This window comes from Peromyscus eremicus, chromosome 2 (genome assembly GCF_949786415.1).
Source record: "Peromyscus eremicus chromosome 2, PerEre_H2_v1, whole genome shotgun sequence".
NCBI lineage: Eukaryota > Metazoa > Chordata > Mammalia > Rodentia > Cricetidae > Peromyscus > Peromyscus eremicus.
Window position 1 is genome coordinate 159,685,297 of NC_081417.1, and position 17,422 is coordinate 159,702,718.

General features: G+C 43.4%; 1 protein-coding gene and 1 long non-coding RNA gene across 2 annotated transcripts in view; one reads left to right on the plus strand and one right to left on the minus strand.

Annotated features, from left to right (window-relative positions):
• The window catches only part of Per3 (period circadian regulator 3), a 51,279-nt gene extending 38,099 nt beyond the window's left edge, over window positions 1-13,180 (minus strand). Inside the window, exons 1-5 of the mRNA XM_059255445.1 lie at window positions 12,636-13,180; window positions 12,074-12,219; window positions 11,200-11,315; window positions 9,801-10,002; window positions 5,196-5,244 (exon numbers count right to left, since the gene is read on the minus strand). Of these exons, the coding sequence (XP_059111428.1) occupies window positions 5,196-5,244; window positions 9,801-10,002; window positions 11,200-11,315; window positions 12,074-12,219; window positions 12,636-12,760 (638 nt within the window). The 5' untranslated portion in view covers window positions 12,761-13,180. The remainder of the gene's footprint in view (window positions 1-5,195; window positions 5,245-9,800; window positions 10,003-11,199; window positions 11,316-12,073; window positions 12,220-12,635) is intronic.
• LOC131904338 (uncharacterized) lies at window positions 563-5,529 on the plus strand. The gene is made up of 3 exons (XR_009377727.1): window positions 563-918; window positions 2,995-3,153; window positions 5,108-5,529. It is a non-coding gene; the product is annotated as an uncharacterized LOC131904338 (long non-coding RNA).
• Window positions 13,181-17,422: the final 4,242 nt, after the last annotated feature.

The following is a 17,422-nucleotide window of genomic DNA, read 5'->3' on the forward strand; positions in this document are numbered from 1 at the left end:
GAATAAGCCTCCATGTGTGATTTATTTGGGAGTTGGGTGGCGGGCCCCCCCAAAAGAGCAAAAACCAACAACATTTTGGCACCCAATGTGGGGCCTGTATTTCCATGTAGGGCCTGAGAAAGCTGAAAGAAAAAGAAAAAAGAAAAGAAAAAGGTCATGGCTCCTTTAAGAGACACTGCTGTTCAGCTAGCAGCACTAAATTAAAGCAGGAAGCTAAGTGAAAACCACTTGTGGCAAAGCAGGTACTGGCTTCCATAACTAGGTAGGCTGAATGCAGTTCTCGGTCAAGAACCTCTAAGGGGGCCATGAGCTTTAGGCTTAGCTTTCATGACCTGAGAAGTGGGTAGACCAGTGGCCAAAGCCGCAGGCAGAGGTCCACGCTGCTTAACAGTTAAAGGTTTGCTCACAGGGTCAAAAATGGCTAAAAGATATGCAGTAAAACAAGTTTAGATTAAAAAAAAAAAACCCAAAACAAAACACTTCTAAACAGGTTCCAGTGTGTAGGCTTACGAAAGAGAGGGAAAAAAAAGGGGTATAGTCATAGAAAAAAAATGAACAGTTAAGTAATAAAGCCTTTAAAGAGAGAAGTAAAATAATAATAAAAAAAGCCATGTAGAGATGGGAAATACACAGGGAGCCTGAATCCTGTATGTTATTGTGTTGATTTTGATTTTTTTTGATTATTGATAAGCAAACAACAGCTGCTGGCAGACATAGAATTGTGAATATGACTGCAAAATTGAGCCAACCTAGATACTTGAGGGCTATCTTAACTTTAAAAAAGAAGTCAAAAATGTATTTTTCAAATGGAAATCAAAAGTGCTTTGGAGTTTTGTTCCCACAGGAGATGGGAGGTTGTGGATTCCTTCAGGAATATGGATCAGAAGTGATCAAGGGAGACCTCCTGAATCTTGACAGGTAGTATCTATTAACAAAGGTTATACCTGGTCTTCCTAGGACTTGGCCATTATCTCAAATTTTCTCTCTGGGACCCTAAAGATACTTCGTCTACAGACAGCAGGAAGCAATTTAGACACAACCATGCCCACATTCCCAAGAGTTGGAGGGTGTGGTGGTTTTGGGTTATTTGGTTGGTTATGGGTATTTGTTATAATTTAGGGGAATATAGTATATTGATACAAATTTAAAGTTACTTTTGTTATAGGGTCTGTAGGTTTCTACTCTTATTTAAAGGATTTTTGTATATTGATAAAAATTTAAGGTTATTTTTGTTACAGCATAGTGTATGCATGTTTCTATTTTTGTTTGAGGTATTGTGACTATGCAGTTCATTTGGAAATGTAGGGTGAAGTTCTAGTTTTTGAAAGCTATTATTATAAACTATATAGGAGAATCAGGAACATAGGTTAGTGGTTAGTCATTTGTAACAACCAAAACTGTATATATAAGGTATGCTTTCCAGATCATATAGAGACATATTTTAGATAGATAGTCTTCAAACCTTTCAACCATTTAAAGATTTATTTATTATGTATAAAGTGTTCTTTCTGCATGTATACCTGCAGGCCAAAAGAGGGTACCAGATCTCATTATGGATGGTTGTGAGCCATCATGTGGTTGCTGGGAATTGAACTCAGGACCTCTGGAAGAACAGCTAGTGTCTAGCCCAAATATGTCATTTAAAATGAGACACATCTGCTCCTGGAAGCATTAATTTACTTCAGAGATGATGGGCATTGAAGAAATCCCTTATAGAGTTTGCTTTCATTGTGGCAAGGTTAGCCACTAGGCAAAAAAAAAAAACCTGCTCTTGCCTTTGACTGCTGACAATGTGCTGTGCAGACTGGACATGCAGGACACACAGGGAAAAGACTGTTGAACTTTGCCCAAACAAGGCAGGATAGTCCTTCAAAATTCCTGCTTTACAGAAGAGTCTGCCAGATATTCTGCAAGACACACAGGAAAGTAACTGCTAAACTGTGCCAAAACAAGGCAGGACAGTCCTTCAAATTTCCTGCTTCACTGAAAAGTTTGCCAGATAATCTGGACCAGTGGGCTGAAGATGGATGCCCCAGTGTTGCAGAGGAACTTTGGGTGACTGTCCAGGCAGCCAAATGTCTCTGTTGTTAGATAATATTACATCTTCATCCTCTAGGTCTTTGATGGAGTTGAAGACTAGATAGTTATAGTTGCAGTTTTCCTTAGTTATGATAGAAAGTAAATTAGGTGTAAAACTTTGGATTCACTAAGATAGGATAGAAAATGCATTATTTTCTCCAAATATGCTAACTACAAATGTACTGAATATTGTAAATTAATTCTTACTTGATAACTGTTTTTGCTGTATGTAGTTATACTATGTTAAAGTTAAAACATTTCTTTTTATTTAGACGAAAGGGGGAAATGTTGTAGAATATTATTTTAAGTGTGTAACTTTTGTTTATGTTGCATTTGTTTAATTCTGTAAAGCTGTGTTACTGTGCCTGTCTAGAACACCTGATGGTCTGTTAAAGAGCTGAATGGCCAATAGTGAGGCAGGAGAGAGAAATAGGCGGGGCTGGCAGGCAGAGAGGATAAATAGGAGAAATTTGGGAGGAAAGGAAGGAGTGAGAACGAGGAGGACTCCAGGGGCCAGCCACCCAACTACACAGCTAGCCATGGAATAAAAGTAAGATTTACAGAAGTAAGAGAATGGGAAAAGCCCAGAGGCAAAAGGTAGATGAGATAATTTAAAGTTAAGGAAAGCTGGCTAGAAGCAAGCCAAGCTAAGGCCAGGTGTTCATAATTAAGAATAAGCCTCCATGTGTGATTTATTTGGGAGTTGGGTGGTGGGGCCCCCCCAAAAGAGCAAAAACCAACAACATATTGGTTCATTATACTATTTTCTCTGCTTTCGTTATGTTAGAAAGTCTAAGGAGAAGGTTTTGAAAATAGTTACTCTCAACAAAATACTTCCTCTGAAAGTCAAGTTCCCTGTGATCTAGTCCCTGCCTCTGCATCTACCTTCCTCTCTTCCCTTCTGTTCCACCCTAGGGCCTTTGCACTTCTGTTCCTTCCACATGGACGATGCTTCCTCAGGAACTTCCTTAAAGTTGCCCGGCTTACTCCTTCACCTTCTTCAGGTCACTGGCTGCAACTGGGATTCCTCAGAAAAGAGTTCCTTCATCGGTCTAGTGCTTTATCACCACCAAAGTACGTGTCAAAGCTAATTGTCGGTGCAATGGTAGTGAGCAATGCAGGGCTCTAAGGGGTAAAGGCAGCACCACCATAATGAAGGGATTAAAGCAGTCCCTGTCAGTTGGTTAACTCTGGTGAGAGCTGGTTGTTATGGTGTCTGGCTCCCTCCTCCTTTTTGCCCATGCCAGTTTGCCCTTCATCATGAGGCCCTTGGCCAATGCCAAGCAGACACTGCCTTCATGCTCTCCAGCTCCCAGAACTGCAAGCCCAAAACACACAGTTCTCCTTTACAAACTAGCCAGTCTTAGGGATTCTGTTACAACGGAAGACAAAGTGACTAAATAAAACACTAATTTCTCCACTGTCCAGAACTCACTTTCTTGTCCTGAATTTGTTGCTAATGGGCACATTTATATTTATATATTATTGGTCTCCTGCTTACAGAATTTAAGTACACAGGGACAAAAAATTTGCTTTGAACAGAGTCTGATTCAGATAGGACCTAAAAGTATTTAGTGTAACAAACCTGTGTGTCATTTATGTTGGGAGCATAGCGTGAAGGTCCTTGCACCCACAGATCTCCAGAGAAACCAGGAATGTTAAGCATACAGGATTGTCTTTACAATAGGAAAGATGAAAAACTTATTCTTCCCTCCAAAAAGCTGAGAATCGGAAGTGATTAAGAGCCTGGTGATCTGTGTCATCTGTTGAACCAGGCCACATCAAGCTCTTACAACCAGGACTGGAGGTGGCTAGGAATCTAAATGACCCTTACAGCCAGAGGCTCCCGCAAGCTCCCACAACCAGGACCAGAGATGGCTAACAGCCCAGATGACCTCTGTGCTATCTGTATGAGGGAGACCAGGACAGACCCTAAGGCCCTTAAGCTGGTACAGGTATCATATCTCTAGAACCCATCTTCTTGGAAGAAATAACATGTGCCCTGAGTTGAGTTTCAATGTAATTATGCTTCCTTGTGCACCTGGGATTGTATTACACCAGGAAACTTCTGTTTTCAAATTGTACTGGGAATAAACTGCCTGTTGTTAGACTCCCTGAAGTCTGATCCAGGTTGACAAAGTCAATCTGTACCAGGTTTTCATTCTTATCTCTTCGTGGGGTTAGATTCCCCGTATGATACCTGCAGTGACCACCCCACCCCCTCAATCCACATACACACATTTACTGCATTCCAGGCATGCTCTTGATAAACACACTTGTGAATGACTCAGTAAACCACATAGCCCTTCCATCCTTCCATGCACACAAACACTATTAGCTCAACACCGTCCATGCCCACCCCCCGCCCCCATTTTCCAGCATATCTGGTTATTTCCATTATAAACATTTTTCCTTCTATAAACATCTGGAGTATTCACTACCATCAATACTAATATTAGCAACTGTGACACTTAAAAATGTTTTTTCTTGCTGGGCATGATGGTGCACACCTTTAATTCCAGCACTCAGGAGGAGACAGAGACAGGTGGATCTCCGTAAGTTCAAGGCAAGTTTGGCCTATAGAATGAGTTCTAGGACAGTCAGGGCTACACAAAGAAACACTGTCTCAAAAAAATTTTTTTTCTTTTTACTATGAAAGCAACATTACAGTAGTTTGTTCAGAGGGCAACATCTATCTATAAGAAGTCACTCCTGTTAAAGTGTGCTCAATTTTCTTCTAGATCACTCTCTTTTTAAGCCCTGCTACTAAAAATTCTAAGAACTGAGAGGTAGGTGTAGAGAAATGTTAAAAATTAACTTTAAATGTGACTGAAAAAAAAAAAAAGCAAGCAAAATGGGCCTCAAAACACAGTTGTTTTATTGTTTACTTCAAACCAGGTGCTCTGATGTCATATGGGGCTAGCAATTATCTTTCAGTCTTTTTATTTTTCTTCTCAACCACATACAAATTCTTACGGCAAAAATCAAGAGGGTTTTTGTTTGTTTTGTCTCATTTTGTTGTATGCAGGACAGAATCCAGCTGAATACAAAAGAGTCACCATAACAGTTGAATAGAAATTAGAGCCACGTTTTGAGCCTCCACATCCTTTACTTACCAGATTCTGCAGAAGAAGGATTTCACTGGTGTATATTCATACTGTGAAGCTAGAAAGAAAGAAAAATGGTCACATGCCCCTCCCAGGGCAGCTCCTCAGTGAAGCAGTCCTGTGTGAGACTCTGAGCTTCCCTTCACCTAACCCCTCAGACTTTCCTTACCCTCCAGCTAAGCACATCCACTATTTCTAATGTCACCATGATGATCTGATGATAACTATTTTTGGGGCTAACAGTCTGGTCCACTCTAACAGTGTGAGGAAGTTTGGAGTACTTTCAGATTTCAGTTCTCTGATGTTTAAACGAGACTGGTCTCCTTCACTTCAGTTCATCCTTGGGGAAATCTACAATGTTACGTGTATGACCCTCTTATGACTCTCATGTACTGCTAAGTCATCTCTAGAGGACTAGACAATTCACAGCAGTGTTTATGTTTTTCTCTTCCTCATGCCAATGATTTCCATCAGCCTTCTTAAAATATATGCTGACAACCTAGAGGTAAATGTACTTTACAGTCAAATGAGGAGGCAGAACCTTTGCCCAAACGTTTCACTGAAGTGAAGAGACCTAAGTTACAGAACTATGGAAAACTGTTAAAATATAAATATAAAACATAACTAGTGAGAATCCCACAGATCCAACATATTGAAGAGGGCCACGTCTTTGCATATCTAAGGAAAGGATCATAAGAATAATCGAAAACTGCCTATGTTCACCACAAGCCACTGCAGAGCCATGAGCCAGACTCTGTTATCTCAGTGGACACAAGCCCATAAGGCACTCAACATGCTGAATGTGAGTCCTTACTTCTGCAAATGAGTTCTTAAAAACCATCAAGTCCTTCTGAGAGGTTTACACAACCAACATTAAGTGGAAGCATATTCTAAAACACACCAAATTGACAGCAGATTATATAGCATTCTGTGTCCCCTTATGTCCTCTAAGCTCAAAGGAGGAGACTGAAACAGGTAACCTGGGCACATCCCAGAATGGGCACGGATGTGACTTCAACGGCCTTGAAGTCACTTACTAACTGTTCTCAGCTGAAGCCTGAACCTCAGATTTGCACAGCAGAAGGACATTATTTGTAGTAAACTAGATGCTTCAGGTTGCATGGCAGAAGTAATGACTTCAGGATATATTTAAGTTTTAGATGGGATGAAAATATCACAGCAAAGATCAAAAAGACTGAAGAGATGGTACAAGCAATGTTTAAGAAAAAAGAGCAAAAGACAAAAAAAAAAAAAAAACAAGAATGGAAGGAGCTGGTAGCATGCCTAGCATCCCAGCATCGAGAACAGTTCTGGCCAAATCTAGAACAGATCACGGGCCCCAAATGTTGAATGTTCTCAGAATGGGCGATTAATGAAAGTGGAAAAAACAAACACAGGCAACTAAAGGTTGAAAATGTATATTTAGGAAAGGAAAGTGAACAATACCAGTATTTTTAAGATGGGAAAAAAGAGATAATGGAACTCCACAAAGGTAGAGAGTACTCGATTTAAAAAAAGCAAAAAAGTAGAGGCTGAAAGATCAAAAAGTTTTAACAGTCTGTTTCATGAGAATGTAAACATATTTCATACTATTAATCCCTGAACTTAAAAATGATTAGAAATGACAAATCTTGTGCTACACTTTTTTAGGACTTTTTACTATGTAGCTCACAATGGCCTTGAAGTCACATCTGGCCTCATCCTCTAGAATGCTGGGATTGGCTACTATGCTCACCTGTTTTTCACTTTTTTTTTTTGAGACAGGGTTTCTCTGAGTAGCTTTGGAGCCTGTCCTGGAACTCACTCTGTAACCCAGGCTAGCCTCGAACTCACAGAGTTCCGCCTGCCTCTGCCTCCCGAGTGCTGGGATTAAAGGTGTGCACCACCACCGCCCGGCGTTTTTCACTTTTTATCACAATGGAAAGAATGCTTTTTTAAAAATTAGATAAAAGAGTCGCTAGGGAGATGGCTCAGTGGTTAAGAGACTGGCTGGTCTTCTAGAGGACCCAGATTAAATTCCCTGCACCCACATGATGACAGTTAAGAACTGTCTGTAACTCCAGTTCTAGTGAATCTAATGCCCTTTTATGCCTTCCATGGGCACTGAGACCCACGTGGTGCACAGACATACAGAGGGAAAACACCCATACACATACAAACAAAAAACTTTTTAAAACAAAATTAGATAAAAGTGATGCTGGGAGCCAGGTGGCAGTGGTGCACACCTTTAATTCCAGCACTTGGGAGACAGAGCCAGGCAGATCTCTGTGAGTTCGAGGTCAGCCTGGTCTACAGAGTAAGATCCAGGACAGGCACCAAAACTACAGAGAAACCCTGTCTTGAAACTGCCCCCCCCCCAAAAAAAAAGTGATGCTGAGGATTGTGCAAGAACATGTTACAGAGATTCAGCTGTATATTAAAGATATACCTAGAAATTTCAAGGCATTTTTCTGGAGGAAGCCATTTATCAAGGAATATTTGGTGTTATTCAGTTTTTAATATTTCAGCAGCTGTCTTCTGCTATGAAATTCATGTGCACCCATATACTACTAGGCCATTTGACAAACAGTTCAGCTTCTCAGACCTCCTGATCCACTAGGAAACTCCTCCCAGAGCCTAGGAGACAGACAGGCTGTAGATGCATAGCTTTGCTGCTTGTGCAAATGAAGTTCAGACCCCCCCCTCCCCAGACAGGAAAATGGCATTCCAAAGCAACTGACTCAGGACAATAGGGCCTTTTGCATAACCAGGTGCAGTAAGGACTGGAGCAAAATTCCAGAATGGCCAGGAAAGAAAGAGCAAGGAGTTTCTGTAGATGCTAAGGCACAGTGGCTCAGGGTAAGGAGTGAGGAGCAAGGAAAAGTTTTTTATAGATTGTAAATGAATCAGATTAGGAGAGGAGAAGAGGAAGGAAAGATGGAGGATGAAGGAACAGGGGATGAAGATGAGATAAAAAAACATAAGGGCTTAGTTATTATTACTACGGCTATGAGGGATAGATGAACTGAGACTCAGGGTGGAACTGAAGCTGTATAGATAGAATTTTGCCACAGAGGAATAATGTAAACAGACAAAGAGCACGGTGTATGTAGATTCCTTTCCCTCAGATAACCCCCACCAGACGTAGCATCTTCCCCAGGACTCTGGGAGGAATTTTCTCAGGGCCGGGACTTGGGAAAATTCCATTAGGGGATATAGTCCAGTAGATGACTGCCTAGCCTACATGAAGCCCTAGGTTTGATCCCCAGCACTGAGTAAGTTGGTCTGGTGGTATCTGCCTATAGTCCCATCACTTAGGAGGTAGAGGCAGGAAGATTACAGTTTAAGGCTATTTTTTGCTATATAGTGAGTTTGTGAGTAGCCTGGTATACTGACTGGTTTTGTGTGTCAACCTGACACAAGCTGGACTCATCAGAGAGGAAGGAGCCTTAGCTGAGGAAACTACTCCATGAGATCCAGCTGTAAGACATTTTTTTTCAATTAGCAATCAATGAGGGAGGGCCCAGCCCATGGTGGGTGATGCCATCCCTGGGCTAGTGGTCCTGGGTTCTATAAGAAAGAAGGCTGAACAAGCCATGTGAAACAAGCCAGTAAGCAGCATCCCTTCATGGCTTTTGCATCAGCTCCTTCCTCCAGCTTCCAGCCCTGCTTGAGTTCCTGTCCTGACTTTCCTCCAATGATGGACAATGATCTGGAAGTATAAGCCAAATAAATCCTCTCCTCCTCAACTTGCTTCTTAAAGGTCATGGTGTTGCATCACAGCAATAGAAACCCTAAGACATCTGGGTTACAAACAAACAAACATACAAATAATAAATAATAATAATAATCTAATTTGAGAAACAATTGAAATCAAAGAAAAGGCTGATACATATGGTGTATACTGAGCTCTTTAAGAGATGGTTCACAAGGAATATAAGGGATATAGAGTGACTTTAGAAAGAAAGTCACACAGGACTGAATGCCATAAAGAAAACTGTGACCGTGCATATCTGGTTCAGATAAACAAGTATTTCACACAGAAACAAAGTTACGGGATCCAGGAACTTTTAGGGGCCAGAAAAACTGAGTAGGGGCTATCAGAATCTTATCTATAAAATCAAAGCTATTACACAAAGAGAGCGCATGAAGTCAACATAGGAAGAAAGTATGTTGCATTAATTCACAGGAAGCACACCTGTATAGCAACCACCCACTGTGAAGTATGCTGGTAATCAAAGCTATTTTTCATATAAAATCTGTGAAATTTCAGTAAGTTTGTTATGCTACTGAACAATAAAAATATCATTTTGTTGTGTTCTTTTTAAAAAGAAGAATAAAGCCTGTGGTGTTACACGCCTTTAACCCCAGCACTCGAGATGCAGAGACAGGAGAGTCCCTGAGTTTGAGGCCAGCCTGGTCTACAAAACAAGTTCCAGGACAGCCGTGGCTATATTGGGAAACCCTGGCTCAAAAACCCAAGAAGTAAAATAAATAAATACATAAATGAAGTACAAAGAATAAGGGAAACAACACGGTCTGTATGTTGTAAATAGCATGTTAATGACTGTACTATTTCTATAAGAGTGACCAGATCCTGGGGCAAGGTACTCAACCTCATATCAGTCCTATTACCTCTTTGGGTCCAGTTGTTCCAGAAAGGAAGCTGATTTCGAATAGTGTGTGCATAGAACACCCTCACGTCTTGAGGTGCAAGCAGGTCAGCAAAGTGCAAGGACTTCAAGAAATCGTTCTCAGAATTCAGGATCGAAGCAGCCTGTTCAGAAACGTGCACGAACCTTCCAGACAGAAAAGAAAACACTGCCACAAAGGTACCCTGTGGAATTAAAACAAGAACTGAGGAACTTACAACACTCTCTGAAAGTCAATTTCTTCTGGATTTCCACCACAATCCAAGTCATAAAATATACGCACACACATACACGCATGTACCCCTTGTAAAGAAAAAAAGCTTCCTAAATCGTTTTCTCCAGCATGCTTAACAGCTATCATAAAAATTACACCATGCTTCCTGGAAGTTTCATCTCCATGCCAAAAATCCCACACTAGCTCCTATGCAGACTAAATATATATGTGGCACGTACACTTCTCTCTTCTGCACACTGTGCCCTCCACCAGGAGGGACTGTCTTCTTGTCAGGAATGCAGATTCTGTGCTTTAAAGACCAAGCTCAAGATCTGCCTCCTTCACAAGCTGTCCTTGACAGACCTCATTACATAAGAATTGCACCTCAGATCTGTTTTATTAGTCACTAACATCATTTATAATCAGTCATTATGCTTGCTAGCATGGACCTGTTTCCCTGTCTAGACTCACTGTAAAGATTTTAGAGGGTGAATGTTTTCTTAAAACTTTTTTTTTAAGCACCTACTACAGTACTATGCACATTAGTAGAATAAGCTCTATTACAACGCTACACAACTCCTGTTGTAATACTATAAAAACATTAAGTTAAAGTGATTCAGAAGTCTAAACATCAAATTAAGGAGTCCCCGCCATCAATAAAATATGAGGTTTAATTACTCTGTCAACAAGAAGAGATTAAAAAATATATGTATTTACTAAAGGTCTCTTCCAAAAGTTCATCATATAAATGACATCTCAACTCACCTGTTCTACAAAATCCAGCTGTTACAACGTGAGGAAGTAGGTATTGGAACTAAGAATGATATACATAGAAAGTAACAATTTGGAGATTAAACTAAGATGCAGGAAATTACTCTGCCACCTACTGTTTGCTGCTTTTTTCTTTTTATCGGAGAGAACCTGGGATGCTGAGGGGGAAGAAAATACTGGACAGCTACAGCACATGAAGCTATGCTAGAGCACAAGGTGAGGCCTCTACCTTCAGACACTTTCCCTGCGATGGGCCGGAGAAACCACACAGTGCTTTTTTAGTGGTTTTGCCTTTGTTTACCTCAGCAAGGGAAGCTTTCAGTGACTGTTCTAACACCTAGAGAAGGTCCCTAGGAAAGTTACCACAGTGGAGATGGCGAAACTCATGAAATCTTACTGTGTTCTTGGAAGCATGTTCAGAAGCAAGAGAGGCCAGCTCCTCAAGACTGTACGCAGTCACATCTGCCTGAGGTGCTCCATGTGGACTGAGACTTGGGAAAAATTCACGGTTTGCTAAGAAACACAGGGAAATAAACAGGTAATGCAGTGACAACAGCGTCTTCAGGAAGTCATGTCTTAGCACTATCAGGCTGGCTAATTTTCTTAGATGAGGATACCTTGCGTTTTCCTCAAAATCAGGTAAATTTTTTTGCTTGCATAAAAATGTGGTTAGTTATGCAAACTTAAGACTATGAATTTTATGAATCCTGCATGCTCTAGGTTACAAGAAGCAATATTCATTTAAAGTTCTAAAGCTAGCTAAGGAAATTAAAGTACAGATACACACACATTTTTATGGAGGAAATATTAGCATTCACAAACTACCTATTTACCACAGATGAAGCAAAGAGGTTTGTGCTAAAGACACAACTTTATGGAATACTAGAGGAAGACAAGTCTGAAGGAAAGGAGAAACATTTGTCCTTTACTCCACTTCTTACATAGTGTAACTGTATGGCCAACGTACGTGCATGACAGGAGAGTACACATGTATTTTCTCTTGTAATCTCCATGAAAGGCAATGGCCTTTGAAAAAAAGGCTTCGAGTTTTACTTAAACTGCCAAACTTTACTCTCGCAACAGATCTGCAAAATATTGCAGTTACTAAACTGTCAGACAAATTCTACTCTCCTAGCTTTGGAAAGCCCAAAGGACCACTTTAAGTCCCTTAGACGTGCTTGTCCTGGCCACAAAGAAGCTCAAGCCTCTTGGGAATCCCACTGCACATGAGAACTGGGCCCAGTGCCAACCTACTCTCTGCAACTCATTACCTTGCACGCTACGTACACAGCGTAGGGCATAGTTAAGGGCATCTAGGGTGCTGGGCTTAGTGTGTCTCTCGGCTGGAAAATACTTTTTCATTTCTTGGACAACCATTATAAGTTCTTCAGATATTCTGTTTCTGTCTTCATGTTCACTGAACAGAAAAAAAACAAAACAAAAAACCAAGAAATGGTAATGGTGGACACTCAGGAAATACCTGATTTTTAGGGGTGTTTGGGCACATCCACTCACTCAGATCACAGGTTTAATGTCCTTTCTCTTCCAGGCAGGGTACATTGGACACTTTCAATCTCCCTTCAGCCCTAACTCCACCCAATTCTTCAACCGCTTTCCTCCTCCTTTCCATACTCTGGTAATTTACTCTAGTATCATCCTCCTCCCGTCAATTCTCACTGAACTGTCTAAAAGTTCCCTTTCATGTCGCCTCTCCCCCCGCCCCCCCCCCCCGGGCCCCCGGGGTCAAAAACATAGTAAAGTTGTAAGTCCTGCTTTCTCAGCTCCGGGCCGGGGCAATAAACAGAGGGTGGTAGGCAAGCTTCCTAGCGTCACCTGTGGCTGCTGTCCACGCAAGTGCCCTGCAGCGGACCCTCCTCATCAGACGTCCCCTGGAGCCCCTGTCCCCCGCTGTGGGGACAGTCGCCGCTGGGCACTGCCGGGTCTCCACAGGGGTCCATCCTGCCTGGCAGCCCTCAGCCAGCTTTTCTCAGTTTGCAGCTAGCAACCAAACCCGGCTTGTTTTGGTCCCTGCCATCGCCTTCGGGAAAGACTGGTTGCCGACCACGCTCATCTGAGGGGCACTTTTCTCCTCAGCATTTTCACAGAATCTGCTCGGGTGACGAGCAACACCGACAGCTCGACGCCGGAAACGGGCTGGCCGGACCCCACCGTGACTCTCGGCCAGCGTGTTCAGCCCGAACCAACTTTTCCACCGTCCATGCTGAGAAGTCGGCGAGCATCAAGGAACGCCTCAGAGCGCAAGGTTGCGGGCTGACACGGCGGAAGGCAGGGGCAGCGGCGCCGGGCCGTGCAGGCTCGCAGGCCTCCCGCCAGCCGAGCACTCGCCGCCGCCCGCGGCCCCGCAGAGCCCTCGCCCACCCGCGGGCCGCCCAGTCTCGAGGCCAGCCGCGTGCCGAGCGGCCGCCGGCCCCGCCCCCCTACGCGCCACGGGCTCCGGCCACGCCCCTCCGCCGCTCGATTGGTCACTGCGGCCGGCTACGCGAGCTCCCATTGGCCGGGGCGGAGTCCGGCTCGGCACCGCGGGGGTTACGTAACCGTGGGCGAGTGGGCGGGTGCAAAGGCCCCGGAGTACCTTACATAACGCGCGGGTCGGGCGAGGTCGGCTCTTGGCCAATCCCGGCCGCCAGGAGCCCGAGTCGGGGGCGGAGTGGCCAGGAGGACGCTAGGGCCTAGCCGTGCAAGTCTGCAGCTGGGGTCCCGGAGGCGGGGCCTTGGAGCTGTCAGTCAGGAGAGGGCGGGCCAGGGGGCGTGGCCTGCGCGGCCGACAGGTGAGTGGAGCCCGGTTTCCCTGTAGCACTTCTGGGTCCTCTGGCCACTGAGGCTTCCCGGGCGAACTGCGGTAGTGCCCAGGGACCCAGTGCTTTCAAGTGAAGGATCTCCTTGGTTTCCCATTGTTTTAATCTTTCCTGAACTTGCTGTCTCCTCCCGCCCGCCAGCTATAGGCGAATGAACCCCCATAGAATCCAACCGAATTTTCAGAAATAGAAGTTTAATACAAGGTAACTTCCCGGGCTGCCCTGAAGTTACAGATCCATTTGGCAACAGGAGGAAGATAAACATATGTAAAAGATGCTCTCTTTTCGAGGAAACAGCCGGGACGCTCATTTTATATAACTATTCATACCTGGGTACACCAAGAAGACACGGCGGTGGGAGGGGGTGCGGGCAGGAGATGGCGCAGCAGAGCGCCTACTGCTCTTTCATTGGATGGTTCCCAGGCACCCTCTATCAGGTGCCTCACAAGTACCCCTAATCCCAAGCTCCAGGGGATCCCACGCTCTCATCGATAAAAGCACATGCACGTATCCAGACATAAAACACAACACATAAACAATTAAGTCTAAAGAAATAAGTACACTCAGTACTTTTTTTTTTTTTTTGGATGAATGAAAGATGTTCTAGGTCAAAGAAGGGGAAAGTGCCAGAGGGCAGTTATCCACATTATGTATTGAACAAATCACTCATTTTTCAAAGTCTCTCTCCACACCGGATCACTCTACTGTCAAGCTCTTCTTCAAGAAGCATTCATTACACAGCTATTGAATGCACACCTGGGCAGAGATTATTGTACTCCCTGCAGACAGGACAAAAATCCCTCACACTCAACATACAACATGAATGACTCTTGAAAGTCAAGAAAGTCTGAGATGATAATAAATAAAATAAGCTAGTGGGATGGAAAGGATAGAGGTTAAGGGAGGAGGCAAGAAGTCTGGGAAATGGCCTGGAGGATAAGGATAAGTTTTCATTGAGAAGGGGAGACTGAACTTGAGTGATGCCTTGGGGTGAGGGAAGTGGGTGAACACTTCCACAGAACGGAACAGTATTGTACCTGCCAGGCCATCTTGGTACAGAGCAGGCTAGTTGTTGAGAACTCGAAATGGTATGAGAGTGGGTGAGAAAGGAAGGGCCAGACTGTGGTAGGGCTTATACTTAAGGGAAAGTAGACTTTCGTGTTGTAAACATAAGCAAAAACCCACTTGCTATATATTACGTTGTTTACAGGTGTGGAGGAATGAGGAGGGTGCATTCAAAGGCAGGCAAATTTGGAACATCCCTCACCTATCCAAATTTGTCTGGCTGGTGGTGGCGTTGTATACCAGGGCCACCTTTCCAGATTACTTCTAGAAGACCATATTTAAGAAACCCACATCCTGACTAACTGCAAGCCAGCCCCTATCTCACCTCTGCACTGAAAAGCACTTTTCATTTGGAGTATGATGGTCAATTTCAGCCGTCGACTTCATTGGATTGGGAATCAACTGAAAGGCAACCTGCTGGGCACTCCTGATGGACTTTCTTGCTCAGACCTGCCCTAAATTTAGGCAGCAACTTTTGGTGGCAGCCCAGATGATGATGGAAGAAGGATGCTCTGCTTTTTGCCTATGAACCTCACTCACTGGCAAGTTCTACCCTGGTGTTGCTGCACTTTGCTATTATCAGAACTCAGCTTTTTGGATTTCAACATGAGGTTTTCCAGGAATCCTCCATGCCTATAGTGCCAGATTGGAACTGCTGAAGCACTCAGCCTCATGAACTGAAAAGCTACCAGTTTCTCTGGAAGAGAATGGTGGGTCTGGATTGGGATCGGCTAAGCACACCCCAAGGCCAAGCTCTCAGTACAAAGCAGATTTATGTGCCCCAGAGGAACAAAGGACAAGGAATAAGACAAAGACGGGGTAGAGGATGAGAAGACGGGGAAGGGAACAAGGTAGAGGGGACAGGTTTGTTTTCCTGGAGGGACAAAGGACTGACTCTGGATAGAGAGGAGACAGACATGACCCACAGGCAAATGAGTTTATAAAGGTAAAAAGGGAAACCCCATGTTAGGATGAGGTGGTTGATTTTGATTGGACATGTTAACTAGGGTAGCACAAGGGGGCTTTTGATTGCTAGGCTTCAATACTTTGATAGATGGACCTTAGTAGCCAGCCTCAGTGGGAGGAAGTGGCCAAATAAGGGAATAGATCTTAGGGGCTGGCTTCAGAAATGTGATCTAATATTTTTTAGCAAAGCAGAGGGAATGGGATAGAAGGGCAAGGCCTGCCAGAGCCATGTTTGCTGTGATCAAGCTGGCTAGGGTCTCTTCATTTTCAGTCTCTCCAGTGTGAGGCAGACCATATCACGCAAGCCAATCTAATAAGTCTTCTTTGAATATATATTCATTTTATCAGTTCTGTTCCTCTAGAGAACCCTAACATGGGATGGGATCTGCAGCTACTCCTAGTGGGGGTGGGTAAGAAAAAAAAAAGAAAAAAAAGAAAGTAAAGAAAGAAAAAAGAAAGAAAAAGTAGTTTGTGAGGGAAAGGCGGGGACAGCAAGGAGAAGTTGTTTTAGGAAACGGGTATCCACCCCACTCCAAGTAACACAAGACAGGATCATGTTAATAAACAACTTTATTCAGGATTTCATAGTGGGAAAATTCAGTTCCCAGCTGAATGCACAGACAAGCGAGGTATTACTGTGTTAACACAGGAGCCAGTGAGTTACATGGGTCTGAGTATGGAGGAGACAGCACCAAGGTTGTGGAGTCAGACCAAGACAGAGGCCCCAGGCTGATGCTGCTTTCCCATAGTGGGACATGCTTTCAATATTTGTACTATTTCAGTAATGTTAGGGAACAAATAGAAAACTGGAACCAGATTCTATTACATCTTGAGTGATGCCACTTTGCACACAAACACAAATTCCAGGACATTCTAGTGGCACTGCCACAGGCAAAGAAAGCCTCTACTTCTTCCTCCCTGCTTTCTTATTTACATTCATGCCTGAACGCCCATCTTTGAACCACACCCTGATGAAAGTCTCATATACACAACGAAAGTGTCTCAGATGGCAACAGCTATGTCTTAAGAGCAACAGGCATCTCTGGTTAGCTATCCATTTGGAAGTGACCAATGCCTCACCTCAAGCATAATACAGAGGACTGATTTAGAAGTGGAGTATGAGTAAAAGCAGTAAATAGTAGTCAAGAGCTCCGGTCTTTGCTGAAGACTCTGTGAGGCTGCGGAGCTGCTGCTCACATTGCACTAGAGGCTACAGCCTCTCGTTCAGTCTGCAAACTGCTTGCTTTAGCTCACCTCTATAGCTCCATGAAAGAAACCAATTTTGAAGGAGCAGCATCATCTACAGCATTTCACAGGAAGGACTGTGAAAATGTTGAAGGCTCACACAGTATAAACACTTTTTCTTGAAGGACAACCTGAGTTACATTTGGCACTTATTTAAATCTATTAGGGACAGACTTAACGGACATTGTATTTCAATTTTGGCAAAAAAGAAACTTTGGTCATAGTCCTACAAAAACTTTTTCAAGGGTTATTTCTGACTAAAATACTCTTTTAGACGTGATACACAACAAGAACAAGATAGTAAACATCTTCACACCTAACATGAGAGCATCTTAATACAGTGGGAGTCAGTAGTGCTTACAAAAAGGAGGGTCCTCTTAACGAAAATGAGCCAAGTATCAAAATAAGGCACACCCTGTTATTGTCACCAATTTGTATTAGGCAGTAGTGTTCTTCTCAGAAGGCACTGGTAATCTAATCACCCAAAGGTTTAAAATGTGGTTTTGAAGACGATGTCAGATGTGGGGA